At 47.9% G+C, this 17,531-nt stretch overlaps 1 protein-coding gene across 1 annotated transcript; it reads right to left on the bottom strand.

Annotated features, from left to right (window-relative positions):
* Positions 1–8: 8 nt before the first annotated feature.
* On the bottom strand, positions 9–5,131 carry PLK3 (polo like kinase 3). Its single transcript, XM_044005000.1, has 15 exons — positions 4,796–5,131; positions 4,543–4,650; positions 4,293–4,409; positions 3,591–3,720; positions 3,274–3,361; positions 2,825–2,920; positions 2,468–2,666; positions 2,229–2,355; positions 2,016–2,122; positions 1,656–1,746; positions 1,461–1,544; positions 1,188–1,350; positions 870–999; positions 570–680; positions 9–488 (listed from the first exon to the last, which is right to left on the bottom strand). Exons 1-15 carry the CDS (start codon positions 4,997–4,999, stop codon positions 297–299), a joined length of 1,947 nt encoding a protein of 648 aa, XP_043860935.1. The 5' UTR covers positions 5,000–5,131; the 3' UTR covers positions 9–296.
* Positions 5,132–17,531: the final 12,400 nt, after the last annotated feature.

Consider the following 17,531-nt stretch of genomic DNA (forward strand, 5'->3'; position numbering starts at 1 on the left):
CGCTCGCGTGTGTCTCTATGTGTGCGTGTGTGTGGGGAGGGAGGCCCCAGCCCTCCAGGGGCGGAGACACCTCACTCTGGACAATGGAGGCTGGACCTGGTGGCCCCCCTCCTAGTGGGGAGAGCAGCCCTAGAAGCCTCAGGGGCTGGGCCCTCAGAGCCCCCTTCCCTCCCAAGCCAGCTGGGGCAGGTTCTGGAGGTAACCGTGGTAGGGGGCTGCAGAGTCTGCTCAGGCGCACCCACCAGCCTTCTAGAAGTGTCAGAGTGGGGGTTGGGTGGGGGTTCAGGCTGGGCCCCCTAGGTCCCGCTGCGCTGTCTGAGCAGGCGCAGGACATAGCCAAGCCGATACCGAAGTTCTGGTCTGCAGCCCAGTCTCTGCAGGTCCGAGGCTTTGTAAGTCCTGGCTCTGCGGTCCTGGGCCACGTAGGTGATGAGCAGGGGCTCCCAGCCGCTCAGGATCACCTTGGTGTGGTCTGTGTAGAAGTTCACCTGTGGGAACAATGCCCATCAGGGCCTCTCCTGGCAGTGCAGCCCCCCTAAACCCTAGCCTCAGCTCCTGCCTTCACTCACCTGTACTGTGCCATCACTTAAGAGGAGAAACAGGGCCTGGTCACTCTTGAACCACTGTAGAAGCAGGGGAGCAGGGCCATCAGCCTCATCCAGGCTGGGCAGGTCTCCACCCTAGGACAGTCAAGAGATACCTGGTTAGGCCAGGCCTCTTCTGGGGTGGTTGATGGGGGATGGGCAGCTGGCTTCAAAGTTGTATCACAGATGGGCTCAGGCAGTGAAAGGGACTTGCCCAAAGTCAGCCAGGTCCCTGGACTTCACAGTAAGTGTTCTTTCCACACCTCACCCTGCACCCAGACTCACCTTCATGAGATTCTGGTCCATGTAGGAGGCAAAGTATCGAAGGACCCCAAGCCGGCCCAGCAGCTGCTGAGGAACAACCTCCACGGGGAAGGAGAAGTGTTTGGTGTTGGTTGTGTTATAATGCAGTATCCTGGTGAAAGGTAGGGGTCAGAAGGGGTCAGGCTGGCACCGTCAGAGGTGAGAGAACAACCTAGGCAGAGCTTTTTACCCACGGGGAAACTGATGGCCTTCCCCAGGTGCTGGGGTTGGAAGTAGCTGGAATGGGACCTGAATCCAGGGACCTCTCCCCACCAGAAGAGCTGAAGAAGGACTCCTTACTTCCTGTTAGAGGACAGGGCCATGTGGATACCGTCATTGAAGAGGACGGCCACCTGCCGGCTGGACAGCTGGTAGCCGAAGCCATACTTGTTGGAGTAGTCCACCCATTTACTGACCCACAGCAGGTGCTCTGGAGAGGCCAGGGGTGCTGGGTTCTGCACAGCTGGGGAGGAGGTGGGATGAACAGAACACAGTGAGGGACTGCCCTGACTCCCCAGGCTTCTCTTCCTGCCTCCCTCCAGCCCCCAGCCTCATCCACCCCCACTTGGGTACCTGGGGGCATGAAGGCCAGGCAGTTGCGGAGGGCACAGAGGGTAGACTCCATGAGTGCAGCTGCCGTCAGACACTCCTCAGACCCTGTCAACATGTGAGGGAAACGGACTCATGAGGAAGAGCTCAGAACCCTTTCCTAGGCTGCCCCCAAAATCAGGGCACCCCCTGGGAACTTCCCCTGTTCCCCCAGCTCACCCTCACAGCTGCTTCCCATGATGGGCAAGGACCGGGGCAAGCGCTCCTCAGGGGCTGTTTCTGTTAGGCTGGGGGGGCCATCAGCCTCCTCCTGGGGAGAGAGCAATGTGGGGGACGGTTAGGTGAATAGGAGCAGCCCTCCCCAGCCACTCCCTCCTATTGACCTTCTAGGGTCCCTGACTATAACAGTCACACCCCCAGCCAGGGCCTAATGAGGCAGAGGCAATTAGGCAAGGAGGAAGCTGGACGCTGCCAGACCCCTTTCATCCCAGGGTGCTTCACCCAGCAGCAGAGGGGTGAGTCAGGCTGGGTCACTGAGGGCACCTGCCCCCACACCACAGCCCCAGCTCCCCTCCTCACCTGGGCCTGCTTTGGCTCCTTGGAGTTGCTCTGGGGGCAGATAGACGAAAGCATGAGGTCACTGACGAGGCGGGAGAGATTGTCTTGCTCCTGGGGAGCTATCTTACCTGGGCACAAAGAGACAGAGTATTACTGCTCTGCCCTGCCCGGGGCTCCCCACTGATGGTCTCCCCACCCCGCCCCCTCCACGGCTCTCCAGCAGACCCAGCTTACTCTTGTGCTTGCAGCCAAAGAGGCTCTTGGTCACTTTAGTGAAGAAGCTCTGGACAGGGTTGGGGGGTGGAGTTAGATCAGGGACTGTGATGCAGCTACAGGGGGGCAGTTGAGATGGGGTATAGCCCTGAGAAAAGAAGAACAGGAACCAGAGCTGCCAATGGGGACCCTGGCAGTACCCCCTGGCTAAAGGGCCCCAGAGATGGGCTAGGCTGTGTCACTTGGGGCTGGGCACAGACCTTGGTGAAGAATTCATGCTGAAGTATCTCCTCCAGTGAGGGCCGGTCTTGGGGCACAGGACGAAGGATAGCATCAAGGAGGTGTCGGGCAGATGCCGAGAGGTTGGCGGGCAATGTGTAACGGACCTGCTTGATGCAACGGTACGTCTCCTTCAGGTCAGCCATCTCAAAGGGGGGGTTCCCACACAGCAGTGTATACCTGGGGGGGGGGGGGCGGCCATGGGCCATGAGCTCAGCTGCTTCTCACCCTGAGCCTTATTCCAACCCCAGGGAGGCCTGGTCTCCCAAAGGTGCCCAGGCCCGATGTCCTCCCTCCCTCCCCAGCCCAGGGGGATCCCCCTTGGGGGATATACTTACATGACACAGCCCAGGGACCACACATCAGACTTGGGGCTGTGACCCTGGCGTAGCAGCACCTCAGGGGCCAGGTAATTGGGGGTCCCACATATGGTCCTGAGGAAACAAGAGAGGATGGGAGGAGCTCAGAAATGCTAGAGCCATCTGGGGCCCTTGGTCTTCTAAATCAGAACTGTAGGCCAGAGCCTCATCCTTCCAGCTGGCCCTTCCCCCACGAGCCTAGCAGGCCTTGCTCTGTGCCTGGGGTGGGGGTGGGGGCTTGAAAGGATACAACAGCCAGTGGCCAGCCTCCCCTGCCTCCCCTGCCTGGCCCATTCCCAGCTGGGAACAAAGGCCCAGACTGTCTCCAGGGACAATAGGCAGCCATTAGAGACAGAAGGCCATGCTTCCAGCTGGTCCCCCAGGCCTCTCTGGCCAAGAAGGGGCTCCCCAAGACCCCTGCCACCTACTTCTTCCTTTGATCCTGGGGTTCCAGCCGAGCAGCCAATCCAAAGTCCCCAAGCTTCAGTTCCATGTTCTCCGTGATGAAAAAGTTTCCTGAAGGCCAAGAGTCAGCAAGGGTGTGTTAGCGATGGGGCAGAGGCTGACTGACACCCAGAAAAGCTCTTCCTGTCTGCTCCCTCCCAAGGTCCCCCAATTTGGCTTTTATGCCCTCAGGTAGACAAGGAGGGAAGGTAAGACACAACTCCCTCCTGGAAGTGGCCCTGAACATTCTCTGGGCCTAACTGGGTCCCAGGTAAACTGGGCTCCCTCTCCTGGGACTCACCCAGCTTGAGGTCTCTGTGTAGGACCCCTCGTTGGTGCAGGTAGCGCAAGCCAGCAATAACCTGCCGAAGGTAATACCGCACCTCAGGCTCCAGGAGTGTGTGTCTTGCCTTCCAGATGTGTGCCAGTGACTAGTGGGGGAGGAAACTGTCAGGAACCTTAAATAGGTAACTAGGGACAGCAGGGAGGCATGGCAAAGGGCCCCAGACCCTCTATGTGGCCTCGGGGCTTCAATCGCCCTCTCTGAAATGAAGGAGCAGAAGGAGCAGGGTCCTTCCCAGTTTGGCCAGTCTGTGGCTTGGGATGGAAAAGGGACCTGTCTTCCTTTTCTCCCTGGAGGGAGGTTGGGAGGGAAGTTTAGGGTGAGAGTTTTACAGGAAGCTGGCAGCTAGAGCAGCAACCCATTGGCCTGACCATAGTCCCTGCCCCCCATACTCCAGGAAGAGTCCTCACAGGGGTCTCAGGATGAGACAAGAAGGCAGAGCCAGCCCAGCCCAAACCCCTCCAACTCAGGAGGAAAACCATGGTTGAGGAAGTGGCCTGGCCTTGGCCATGAGCCAAAGGCAGGACTCAAGCCCTGACTGGCCCTCTGGCTAACACCCCCCCCAACTAACCCTTCCATAGGTGTTGGGGGAAAGAGCACCCTTAATTATCTCATATTTGTCCCCTGAAGCTTAAGCCTAGTGTACACTTGGCCCCCAACCTTTCTGCTGCAGTACTCCAGAAATATGTAGATGCTGCCTTCATCTTCAAAGTGGTGTGAGAAGCGAACTATATGCCGGTGGTGGAGGCTTCGATGCAGGTCGATCTCCTGCAGGATCTAGTGGGGAGAAAGGGGCCACTCTGGCCACGGGCTCCTCCTCATCCCCCATCCCTCCCCATCTCCAGATCCAGTCCCAGACCAGAATGACCCGGCCCTCAGTTTGGAACCATATTCCTCCCATCTGACCTACCTTCTCTCGCTGGTGTGGTTTAGCCACCCGGCTCTGGGGAATGACCTTGACCGCGTAGACTTGGCCATTGCAGGTGTCTGTGACCTCATAGCATCGGGCGAAGCCCCCCTGGAACGAGAATGGGGAGGTTGTCAGGGCGCTGGGAGTCTCACTCAGCTGACCCCGCCTCCCTGCTGCTGACTCGGTCTCCCCTCCCCGGTGGTAAAGAGTGGGGCTACAGCCCGAGACCCTCCCCACGGTCCCAGGACTCTACCTTGCCCAGGAGACGGCCCCGGTAGTACGTGCGGCCACTCTGAGGGTCCCTGATGAGGCGGGTGGGGTCCAGCAGCCGATCAGCTCCCAGGCGGCCGCGCTGGGGCTCCCCGGCCCCGGCGCCGGTGTCACTGTCCCTGTCGGGAGCCCGGACGCGGAGCGCAGGGCCGGCCAAGGGCTGTGAGCAGAAGGCTGCCGGCTCCATGGATGGATGAGGCTCCGCGCTCCTGGAGCGCCAGGGCCCTGCCCCGAGATCTGCGCTCGCGCTTCAGTCGTCTTACCAGTTACCCCACCAGCCCGGGCACCTACACTGAGCTCTCAGCTAGTGCCCGGGGAAGCCCAGGCGTTTTTATCAATGAACACCGCCCCGCCCCCCCCGCCTCTCGGCGCCTGGAAGCGTCAGTGGGTCCCACCCACCGGGAAAACGTATGGGAGCCCCGCCCCCAAGGCGGAAAATAACATCCGCGAAGTCCCCGCCCACGTCTGAGCGTCATCGGGAAGCTCCGCCCCTAGAAAGCGTCACCACCTACAGCCCTGCCCATTAGAGGAAATGATAGCAGAGGAACATCTCCAGGGAGCTCCGCCCACAATACGGAAAAGGGCGCGGAAGTCATCGGCGAGTCCATCCCCGGCCAATCCGCCGCTGTAGTTTGACTTTCCTCCGTTCCGCGCACTTGCGGTCCGGCTCCCAGAGCCCGAGTCCAGCCCCGGTGGCTGGCATTCCAAGGGAGCTCGGGGTGCGACCTGAGGGAGAACCGAGCTGAAGGCGAGGGTCCCTGTTTCTCCAAGGAAAGTGTCATTTGGAAGGCTTCCCACGTAGCGCACAGTTTCCTCGAGACCTAAGCCCACGTGCTTCAAGTGCTGGGATTCACTCGTGTTGTCGGAGTACCCTCTAGCGAGCAAAGGGGGCACTGCAGTCCCTGGAGCACCCGCGCAGACGCACGGAGTACCCTCTAAAGCGGACCTGAGCTGGTGGTTGGCGCCATCTGGTGGCCAAAGCGCGTGTGAGGCGTGCCATTGCTAGGAAAATAAACGATACATAGTTTCGTGGCAGCCCAGCCTGCTTCTCTGTCTCCAGAAAGCGAGGAGCCCGGGCCAGGTCCGAGGTGGGGGGAGGAGTGCGGATCGGCTCCAGTTCAGGCAGCAGCCCCCCAGGGCGTCCCTAAAAGACCATCCCAAACAGCCCTTTTCATGGTACAGAGGGGTTGGTTCATCTGCAAAGGAACTATATGTATGTGTGGATGGATGGATGGATGGATGGATGGATGGATGGATGGATGGATGGATGGATGGATGGATGGATGGATGGATGGATGGATGGATGGATGGATGGATGAATGGATGGGTGGGTGGGTGGATAGGTATATGTATATATGTACGTGTATATATACATAGAGATACACAGATGACATACATAACACATAACGTCTATATAGTATATATACATACATATGTGTATGCACACACATATAGAGAGATTATATAATAAGTGTTCATTATGAAACGTTCATTCATTGGAATTGCACCTTCCTATTTAGTATGTAGAAATATTTGTAAATGTAGTCCTAATAGAATATAAACTCTTTGAAAAAATTGACTGTTTCATGATGTGGGCTCAAAGTAGACACTCAAATGCTTGGGTTTCTTGTTTTGTTTTTGTAAATGTAACACGGTTCTAGTGTAGACCATACTGACTACAGCCTCTGTGGAATGGCTGACTCTCAGCCTACTACTCATTATCGTGTTCATTCTCATTGTCCAAGATTCTGGAATGTTTATCTTATTTCTTTTTTAATTTAATTTTTTAATTACTAAAACTGCAACCAGTTGCACAATAATTAGTCAAGTAGCTCTATACCAGATCGGGTTTTTTTTTTTTGGTGGGGCAATGAGGGTTAAGTGACTTGCCCACGGTCACAGCTAGTAAGAGTCAAGTGTCTGAGGTCCTCCTGAATCCAGGATCAGTGTTCTATCCACCGCGCCACCTAGCTGCTCCCTGTACCATATCTTTTTTAAAAAATAACTATTTTCTATGTAGTATCAATGTTTATTAGGGCCAAATGTTTACCTAACTAGAGCATACTCTTTTTCCCATAACCAGATGTTTATCTCTTTATCCATCAAAATCTGTAATCTCCTCAGTTTGAATAAATATCAAAATAACTTGCTATAGTTTAACAATAATAAAACATAGTAAGTTACAATGTTTTATCTGTGAGAAAAGTCAAAGCCAGAGTCACCTTTTACTCTTGACTTCTTACCTCTGAAACACAGCCCTACCATTCAGTGCTTGAAATTGTAGCCAATCTATTAAGAATATTCTTATTTATTAGAAATAGAAGTTCAAGGGGCATCTAAGTGGCGAAGCAGATAGAGCACTGGCCCTGAAGTCAGGAGGACCTGAGCTCAAATCTGGCCTCAGACACTTGACACTTTCTAGCTGTGTGACCCTGGGCAAGTCACTTAATCCCAATTGCCTCACCAAAAAAACAAAAACAAAAACATCACACTTGACACGGTCTAGCAATGTGATGAACTTCTATATTTCTTTTCTTTTCTTTTTTTTGGTAAGGCAATTGGGGTTAAGTGACTTGCCCAGAGTCACACAGCTAGTAAGTGTTAAGTGTCTGAGGCTGGATTTGAACTCAGGTACTCCTGAATCCAGGGCTGGTGCTTTTATCCACAGTGCCATCTAGCTGCCTCAAGTGTGATTTTTTTTTTAATGTGACCAAAGCCTTGGGTAGCTACCCCCTTTTCTCTCCCCCTTCCCAGGCTTCTAGGTCTGTTGGGCCTGGTTTCTTTGCTCATTGCCCTAATGTCTGTCATCTTCCTGTTACCTGAAGATGGGCTTTCCTCTTCCCAAGAAGACAGAGGTCATCCTGCCCATTCCATCACTAGCTGACTACAGTGAATGTCTTGATTCCCCATTGCCTTTTTTTTTTTTTTTGGTGAGGCAATTGAGGTTAAGTGACTTGCCCAGGGTCACACAGCTAGTAAGTATCAAATGTCTGAGGTCAAATTTGAACTCAGGTCTTCCTGAATCCAGGGCCAGTACTCTATCCACTGCACCACCTAGCTCCGCCCCCCCCCCCCATTGCCTTTTGCAGAAGCCTGGGAACATTTTATGGGTTTTCGATTGGATAGGAAAAAAAAGAAATATAGAAGTTCATTTCTCTCAGGGAATAAGTTCTTTCTGTCCTTTCACAATCTCTTTTCAGCTATATCAGACAGCTTTCCAAGACAATATAGGAAGCCTTCCCTAATCCCTCTTCTAGTGCCTTTCTACAGTTATTTCCAACTTGTCCAGGATATAATTTGTTTGTACATAGTTTTTTGTATGTTGTCTACCCCACTAAACTTTGGAATCCTTGAAATAAAGTACTGTCTTTTACCTTTCTTTTACTCCCAACACTTAGCACATAGTAGGTACTTAATAAAATTATATCGCATGACTGGCAATGCCTGACTTGCAAAATGAGCTAGGCTAACTATGATTTCTTCCAAGGCCCTCTCTCTCTCTGTACTCTCTTACTTGGTGAGCTCATCAACTCCCATCGGTTCAATTATCATCTCTTTGCATGTCATTTCCAGCTCTAGACTCTCTCTGGAGCTCTAGTCCCTCATCACCAACCAATAATGTCTAATGATATTTTAGACTAGATGTTCCACTGGCATTCCAAACTCAACATTTCTAAAACTAAACTCATTTTTTCCTCAAAAAACAAAACCCTTTCTCTTCACTTCTCTTTTTATGTGAAGAATACCAACATATTTCCAGTCACCCAGACTCCCAATCTGGGTATCATCTTCACCTCCTTTCTCATCCAATCATCACTTTCTCATCTTCCTCCCATCCAATTACTTATCAAGGCCTGTTGATTTTATCTTTGTAATATCTCTCCTATGCACCACCATCTCTCCTCTGACCCTGCTACCACCTTCGTGCAAGCCCTCTCACCTGGATGGTTGTGATATAGGATGGAATTAGGGTCAAATTGATCGTGAGTCATCCCAAAAGAATTACAAGACTCAGTTTCCCAAGTTTTATTGCAATACTGTGAGTAAACACAGGGAGAGAACCAGAAAAGTAGAAAGGTATCTCTTGAATAAGGAAAGACAGTTATATTTATAGTATGGATAAATTGATTATCTGTCTCATTATAATAATCTCCACCTTAGGGAGGTACAGGGGAAGGCCTTTCCTAATTTGGAGTTCCTGGGGGCCTAAACCAACCCCCTCCCCAGGTGGGTACATTTTTTTTCTGTGGAGGTATGTTTTGGGGGTTTACACCTTATAATGTGAATCTGGGGACAAATTTGGTCTTTTCTGCACATGTCTCTTTCTGATTCCCATGGCTAGTTTCAAAATATCTTTATTTTTCATTTATTTCTAGTTTGAATTTCTATAGCGTGTCAGCGTATCATTGTTATTGTTATTGTTATGGTCTTTTTTTTTTTGGTAAGGCAATTGGGGTTAAGTGACTTTGCCTAGGGTCACACAGCTAGTAAGTGTTAAGTGTCTGAGCCCGGATTTGAACTCAGGTCCTCCTGAATCCAGGGCCGGTGCTCTATCCACTGTGCCAGCTAGCTGCCCCATTGTTACGATCTTTTTAACCTGGCCTTTTATGTTCTTGTTATGATCTTGTTATGGGTACTGATTAATGTGGGTACACGAGAAACTGGGCCTTGACTTATATTAATGAAGAAGTTATCTATTAACTGGAATCTGAATCCCTTTTAGGGCTCATATCTGAATTAGAGCTTGGATCTTAGGTTTTTTGGTTAACCCCTTTTTGCCTCCTACATCAGTTGCAATAGGTGGCTGGTTGGTCTAATCTCTGCTCTTTACTCTATTCATCCTCTACAAAGATAACAAAATTATTCATACATGTCCCTCCCCAATGTCCTACTCAATAAATTCCAATGGCTCTCTATTACTTCTGAGATCAAATATAAAATCCTATGTTTTTGACCCTTAAAGTTCTTTGCAACTTGGTCCCTTCCTCTGTTTCCAATCCTCTTACACATCACTTCCCTTCACACACTCTTTGATCCAGCTCCTTGCTGGCCAAAGCATATACAACACCCCATCTTCCATCTCCATGTCTCTGCACTGTCTGTGTCCCATAACTGAAATGCTCTCTTTCCTCATGTCTGTCACTTCATATCTATCTTTGGCCTCTTTCAAGAGACAACTCAACTCTTACCTTCTGGCAGCTTTTCCAGTCCCATGCTACTTTTAGTGTCTTCTTCCCCTCTAAGATGACCTTCCAACTACTCTGTATCTATATAGTATATACCTAGTGTGAGAAAAATCACTCCAATAACTTGTGGAGCTCAGCGTTGGTGACCTGTCAAAGGCTCATTTATTGTCATTCTCAAGAGAATGGGCCACCCCTCATCCATCTGGTGGAGTGACCACCAAAATGGAGGCTCCAAGGCCTTTTATCTCCTAGTCCCTAACTCGAATGACCCCTCCCCTTTTCCACCATTATTCCGTTTACTCAGGGTTACAATCTACAAACTAGCTAATCAGAACAAAGTATTTCTTAGCCAATGGGTGAGGTGACATAGGGACAATTCTTCAATTCCTCCCTTATAAGGACACAGCTCAGGAGTAGATCTAATTGTGACCAGTCCAGGGTTTCCCTGAATCATCTGATTTTGTTGGGATTGGTGGGGGATGGGATGGGGGGGGTGGAGAAGCAGCCCTTTTTCCTCAAACAGGTCTGGATTGAGAGGAGATCAATCCCCATCTCCTTACACCTGGTTATTTTTGTGCTTGTCTTTCCCCCATTAGAAAGTGAGCTCCTTGAGGTCAGGACATTTTTCTTTTTGTCTCTCTAGTACTAAGCACGATGCTTGGTGCGAGGCCATTGAGAGGAAAACGACCCCTGCTCAATAATTTGGAAGTCAGCAGTGGTGATGTGTCAAAGGCTCCTTTATTTCTTTCTCTTGAGAAAGGGTACCCCAGTGTGCAGCTGGTGGGTGCAGAGAATGGGGGTTCACAGGCCCCATTTTAACCTAGTCCCTAACAGGAATGGACCCTCCCCTTTTTCATCACTGGTTGATTACTCAAGGATTACAATCTACACACAAAAACTAGCTAACCAGAATGTAGTATTCTTTTTTTTCCTTTTTTTTTTTTGGGGGGGGCAATTGGGGTTAAGTGACTTGCCCAGGGTCACACAGCTAGTAAGTGTTAAGTGTCTGAGGTTGGATTTGAACTCAGGTCCTCCTGAATCCAGGGCCGGTGCTCTAGCCACTGTGCCACCTAGCTGCCCCCAGAATGAAGTACTCTTAACCCTAATTTCTATAATTTATTCTTTGGTGGGCAGCTAGGTGGTGCCCTGGATTCGAGAGGACCTGAGTTCAAATCCAGCCTCAGATACTTTACACTTACTAGCTGTGTGACCCTAGGCAAGTCACTTAACCCCAATTGCCTCACCAAAAAACCTAAACAACAATTTATTCTTTGGTTTCTTAGCCAATGGGGGAGGTGACACAGGGACATTTCTTCAATCTTCCCTTATATGGACACAGTCCAGAAGAGGACCTCATTGAGACAAGCTCAGGGCTACTTGAACCATATGATCTGTTTGCTGGAGGGAAAGGAGGGGGACTGAGACCTTTGTCCTCAAATAGGTCTGGAGGAATGTAATATGAATGGTTACTATTGAAGGGAGACCATTCCCTTTCCTCACAATCCCACTTTATTTTTAACTATTGGGCTCCTCTCACTCCATTGATTGAATACATCATCTGTCTCTTGATCTAAATGCATGAATATTAGCATTTGAATGTTTGCCTCTACCTTCTCAAATGGAGTAATCTTTGTGAGGGAAGTCTCTATTAGCCTCTGAACTAGCCCTTCCTCTCCTATTTGTTTTATCATATTTTTCCCCCAAAAGCTGGAACAATTAACTATTTTGTGTAGTTTTATGATTTCTTGAAATATAACTCTGAAAAAAACCATTTGAAGAAGCCCATTGTGATTCAAATGGAGCTACTAGACTAAGCCTATAAACCCAAATCACTCTGACTTTTGTTGATTGGTCAATAATAGGTCCCAGCCCAAGCCTTACTTGCTCATTGTTTAGGTTTTGATGGTTCAGAGTGAGTGTAAATAGCAATTATTTTCTGTTCTAGTCAGAAACTCTAAGGGTCTTCCCTCCCAGACTGATTCTTTTGTGAAGGCAAGCTAAACCATCTTTTGTCTCAATTTTTACCTAGTCCTTAATCACTGAATGGGTGTTGCCTCACACAAACAGATCTGTGAAAAACCTTAGCTTAAAAAGGCCAAGGTCTCCCACTGCATCCTGGGCCATCCAGTTGTCTTGACCCATGTCTTGCCACACTCAATTTAGATAATTCTTAGATGAGTGAGGCTGATGATTTTGCACAGCTCTGTCTCACTTAAATCCTCTTCAAGAATGAATCAAGGAAGGGGCAGCTAGGTGGCAGAGTGGATAAAGCACGAGCCCTGGATTCAAAAGGACCTGAGTTCAAATTTGACCTCAGACACTTGACACTTACTAGCTGTGTGACCCTGGGCAAGTCACTTAACCCCCACTGCCCCCCCCAAAAGAAAAAAAATTAAAATAATAATAATAAACACAAACCCAAGTCAGAAACTTGCAGATTTCAAACCAAGAGGGGTGTGATAAGAAAGGATGAAGGAATGAACCAATAGGCTGATTTCCAGAATTGTTGGACCATTTATTTCACAGCTCCACAAACAATGCAGTAGTATGTCCATTCTTCCATATTATTTCCATCTTTTGTCATCTCTGCCAATTTTCAGGGTATGAGGTGAAACTTCAGAGCTCTTTTAATTTGTATTTCTCTCCTGGAGCAATTTTTCATATAGTTGTTATAATTATTTTCTTCCTTCTTTCTTTTTCTTCTTGTTTTTTGTGAGAAATGGGTAGTTGTCTCCTCTCAATGTGGATATAACAGTCAGTCATACTTCCCTGACCTGTTTGTAGGACAAAGGTCTCAGATCCCTTCCTCCCCCTCAGGTTAGCAAGGTCACATGGTTCAAGGAGCCCTGGTCTCAATTAGGTCCTCTCCAGAGTTCTGTCCATATAAGGAAGTATAAGGTCCACTCCTGAGTTATGCCCATACAAGGAAGAGGGGTGGGAATACTGCGTTCTGATTAGCTAGTTTTTGCGTGTAGATTGTAACGCCGACCAGTGATGAAAAAGGGGAAGGTCCATTCGCGTTAGGGACTAGGGTATAAAATAGGGCCTGCAAGCCCCCTTTCGGGGTACCCACTAGCTGCACACTAGGGTACCTCCTTCTCATGAGAAGAAAATAAAGCCTTTGTCACCTTGCTGCTGAGTTTCTGAGAATTATTGAGAAGAGGATGAATTTTTCCCTCACATTTTGTTTTTCTTTCTTTCTTTATTTTGATATGGTGGGAAATGGGGTACGGGGTTTGTTGGGAGTTGGGGTTCTTGGGAATTCCTCTTTAAAGAATTACACCCTCTTGCACACAAAACTTAGTTAGAATAAGGTGGTAGTTTATTTAGGAGCAAGGGAAGGGAAGGGTGGGGGGAGGGAAACCATGAAAGAAATCCTTGGGCTTTTCATGGGGAGATTTGGCATAAAGCACATGGCTCAGAGGTACCAAATCTCCTCGAACAGGAAACTGGAAAGTACTTTTATAGAGGCCTGATGGGGGTGGACCATCTGCCTGTGGAAAGTTCCTTTACTGAAGGTGGACCATCCCCCACTGGTGGTAGCTGGGGGAATTGGGTGAGGAGTGGAGGACCATCCCCCACTGGTAGTGACTGAAGGAATTGGGTGAGGGGTGGCTACAGATCCCTCTTAAGAACGCAAAGGCCAGAGCCACACCCAAGTTTATCTCCCCAGGGTAAGGGAGACCAGAATGAAGGGTAGGAATCCCAAACTAGCTCAGTCCGATTTGGTTCAGCTTATCTCTCTAGGCGTTATCTGTCCTCTGGTTTAGTTTCTCAAGGAGAAGATTCCTTGGTGTGCCCCAGAGAACTGTGGTGGGGCACCCCATGACCTTTCTTTCTTTCTTTCTTTCTTTCTTTCTTTCTTTCTTTCTTTCTTTCTTTCTTTCTTCCTTCCTTCCTTCCTTCCTTCCTTCCTTCCTTCCTTCCTTCCTTCCTTCCTTCCTTCCTTCCTCCTTCCTTCCTTCCTTCCTTCCTTCCTTCCTTCCTTCCTTCCTTCCTTCCTTCCTTCCTTCCTTCCTTTCTTTCTTTCTTTCTTTCTTTCTTTCTTTCTTTCTTTCTTTCTTTCTTTCTTTCTTTTTCTCTTTATCTTACTTAGGTAAAAAGCTCAACAGCTTTTCCTGGGCCATAGGAGTTTGATCTGCTCCATTTCTGACCTGGACTGGTTCACCCCTCCTTAAGCAACCTGGTGACCCCCTGCTCCTGGGACTCATATTAATGCTTAGGGAGGACTTTCTATCACGTTCCAGCTCAGGACTCTGAAGGATAAAAAAATCCACCAGTTTTAGTCTCCCTGGTAGTTGGGATTACAGACATTTAACACCAGATCTGGCTAGTTATTCTTTTGACAGCTGTTCATTGATCTCCTTTGATTGCTTATCTATTAAAGAATAATAAATGCTTACTGATTGAAGTTTTTTGTTCTAGTTCAACCTTCTAATAATTCTTTTTTTTCTGTTTTGTATCCTTATGGGAATTCCTCTTCTTATAACCCACCCACTGCATTACACAGGCTTATAAATGCATTGTTCTTGTCAAGCCAATGATTTCTAATGTGTTAAGGTCTTTGATAAATTGCTGCTCATTTGCACTTGGTACTGATTTATTGGATAGTGTTTTCCTATTCATATGCTAATTTACTAGGTAGTTTGTACAGTGAATGTCATTTGCAGGGCTCCCTGTATGTTGCTTTATGGTACTAATTTGCGTATTAGTTTTACACTTTTGTGTGCTACATATTAACTACATTTGACTATTGTTTTTATTTTATTTTATTACTGTCTAGTACTGCACATTTGCTCCTTCATTTAGCTTTATGGTTTACTCAATATACCTTTTTTTTTTTTGCGGGGCAATGGGGGTTAAGTGACTTGCCCAGGGTCACACAGCTAATAAGTGTCAAGTGTCTGAGTTTGGATTTGAACTCAGGTCCTCCTGAATCCAGGGCTGGTGCTGGCTTTATCCACTGTGCCACCTAGCTGCCCCACTCAATATACCTTTTTTTTTTGCAGGGCAATGGAGGTTAAGTGACTTGCCCAGGGTCACACAGCTAGTAAATGTCAAGTGTCTGGAGACTGGATTTGAACTCAGGTACTCCTGAATCCAGGGCTGTTGCTCTATCCACTATGCCACCTAGCTGCCCCCTGTAATACTATTTTTTTTTTTTAGTGAGGCAATTGGGGTTAAGTGACTTGCCCAGGGTCACACAGCTAGTAAGTGTTAAGTGTCTGAGGCTGGATTTGAACTCAGGTACTCCCGACTCCAAGGCCAGTGCTCTATCCACTGCGCCACCTAGCTGCCCCCTGTAATACTATTTTTAAGACCTAAACTGGCATGGGTTTAATAATTTCCCATACCTGGAGAAACTTGCTTAAAGGACAGATTTTGTCTTGTAATTGCTTCTACTTGGGAATCAATTCTATTGTGAATTGAATCTCCACCCTTGTACTATCTATCTTTGTAACCTCACCCACTACCCACTTAACTCAAATTCAAATTGATTCACTCAAAGCTCTATTGACCACTTTAGCCTGGTCTGAAGACTAATTCACGTGAGAAGTAATCCAGTAAATAAGGAAGTAATGGGAAGGAGCTGAGGTGACTCTTAACCTACTTCCTCATTAAAATCTATGCCAATTGAGATTGTCATGATGTAATGTCAGGTCAATCAGAAGAAGACACATTGAATAGAGCTTGAGATTTTGCTCAGTCATCTTGCTAATTGTTATAAAAGACCCTGTCAGTGCTCACTCCGTGTCTGCTCATTGAGAGAAGTTATCAACTCAATGTAACAAATACATTGATTGTGCTTGTCTCTTAGTTTACCTTAATTTTCTTTTTTTTCTTTGTTTTTTTTTGCAGGACAATGAGGGTTAAGTGACTTGCCCAGGGTCACACAGATAGTAAGTGTCAAGTGTCTGAAGCCATATTTGAACTCAGGGCTGGTGCTTTATCCACTGCGCAACCTAGCTGCCCCAGTTTACCTTAATTTTCAAACAGAGCACTTCTATCTCTCTGCTTCTAGCAGAATGCTGTGTTTCCTGCTGGACAAGATGACCTGACTGACTGGGGAAAGAGAGTGAAATCAATCCCCTCTCCAAACTGTTGCCTCTGATAGAGACTATCACACGCTATAAAGCTGATTCCTATGTGAATTGCCTTGACTGTTTCCAGGGCTGGCAAGCTTAATACTGCAGGTGTGCATGTATGTGCACATGTGTGCATGTATGTCTGTACATATATGTGCACACACAAATATATAGTATGTATAGTGTATATATGGACATCTATATACACATCTACATACACATATGTATATTCATGTGCATGGTTATGAATCCCATAGATTGCAACTTTAGGGCAGCTAGTGGTGCAGTGGACAGCATGCTGGGCCTGGAGTCAGGAAGACCTGAGTTCAAATCCAGACTCATCCACTTAACTAGTTGTGTGACCATGGGCAAATCACTTAACCCTCCTTTCCTCAGTTTCCTCATCTGTAAATGAGCTGGACAAGGAAATGGTAAATCAGTATCTTTGGCAAGAAAACCCCAAATGGGTGGGGAGGGATCCTCTACCTCTCCTCTGCCCACCCTTCCCCCCTGGATCGACTAGCCACTCTGGCTCCCTAGGAGAGAGCTGGATGGTGTAAGTGGAGGGGCCCCATCCTTCTCTGGCTGTGATGCTTCTCTTCCTCTGGTCCTTAACACATACTCAGTACAGTCTCCACCCTCCTGCACCTCAGCTTGGCTGGGGTGGGGAGGGAAGCAGGGAAGGGGGATTTCTGGAATGTCTATCTATATGTGCCGATTTTATAAGAAGATAAATATCAGAGATAATTAAAAGAGACCAGGGGCAGCTAGGTGGAGCAGTGGATAAAGCACCAGCCCTGGAGTCAGGAGTACCTGAGTTCAAATTCGGCCTCAGACACTTAACACTTACTAGCTGTGTGACCCTGGGCAAGTCACTTAACCCCAATTGCCTCACTAAAAAAAAAAAAAAAAAAAAAAGAGACCAGAGGCAGCTGGGTGGTGCGGTGGATAGCGAACCGGCCCTGGATTCAGGAGGACCTGAGTTCAAATCCGGCCTTAGGCATTTGACACTTACTGGCTGTGCGACCTTAGGCAAGTCACTTAACCCCATTGCCTCACCAAAAAAAAACAACCCCAAAACCAAAAAAGAGACCATACCTTGGCTCCAAAAAAAAAAAAAAAAGAAATAAAATTTTTAAAAGAAAAGAAAAAAGAAAACTCCAAATTGGGTCACAACAAGATGGACATAACTAGAATGACTGACCAACAACAACATGAATCTATAACATACAGCTTATGTTAATTTTAACCTGCAATATGAAAGAATGATCTATATCCCAATAATAAGAGAAAAGCAAATCAAAATAACTCTGAGGTTTTATCTCACATCCAGAAAATTGGCAAAGATAACAAAAGGTAGGAAAAATCAGTGTTGGAGAGAATGCGGAAAGAAAGGCACATCAAAATACTGTTGCTAGAGTTGTGAATTACTATAACTGTTTGGAAA

The sequence above is a fragment of the Dromiciops gliroides genome, chromosome 4 (genome assembly GCF_019393635.1).
Source record: "Dromiciops gliroides isolate mDroGli1 chromosome 4, mDroGli1.pri, whole genome shotgun sequence".
Classification (NCBI taxonomy): domain Eukaryota; kingdom Metazoa; phylum Chordata; class Mammalia; order Microbiotheria; family Microbiotheriidae; genus Dromiciops; species Dromiciops gliroides.

Coding starts and splice junctions, on each gene's coding strand:
- PLK3 (XM_044005000.1), bottom strand. CDS start 4,999: ATGGAGCCGGCAGCCTTCTGCTCACAGCCCTTGGCCGGCCCTGCGCTC. Junction 3,721..4,292: donor TGGAGTACTGCAGCAGAAAG/GTTGGGGGCCAA, acceptor CTCCCCCACTAG/TCACTGGCACACATCTGGAA. Junction 489..569: donor TAAGTGATGGCACAGTACAG/GTGAGTGAAGGC, acceptor TTGTTCCCACAG/GTGAACTTCTACACAGACCA.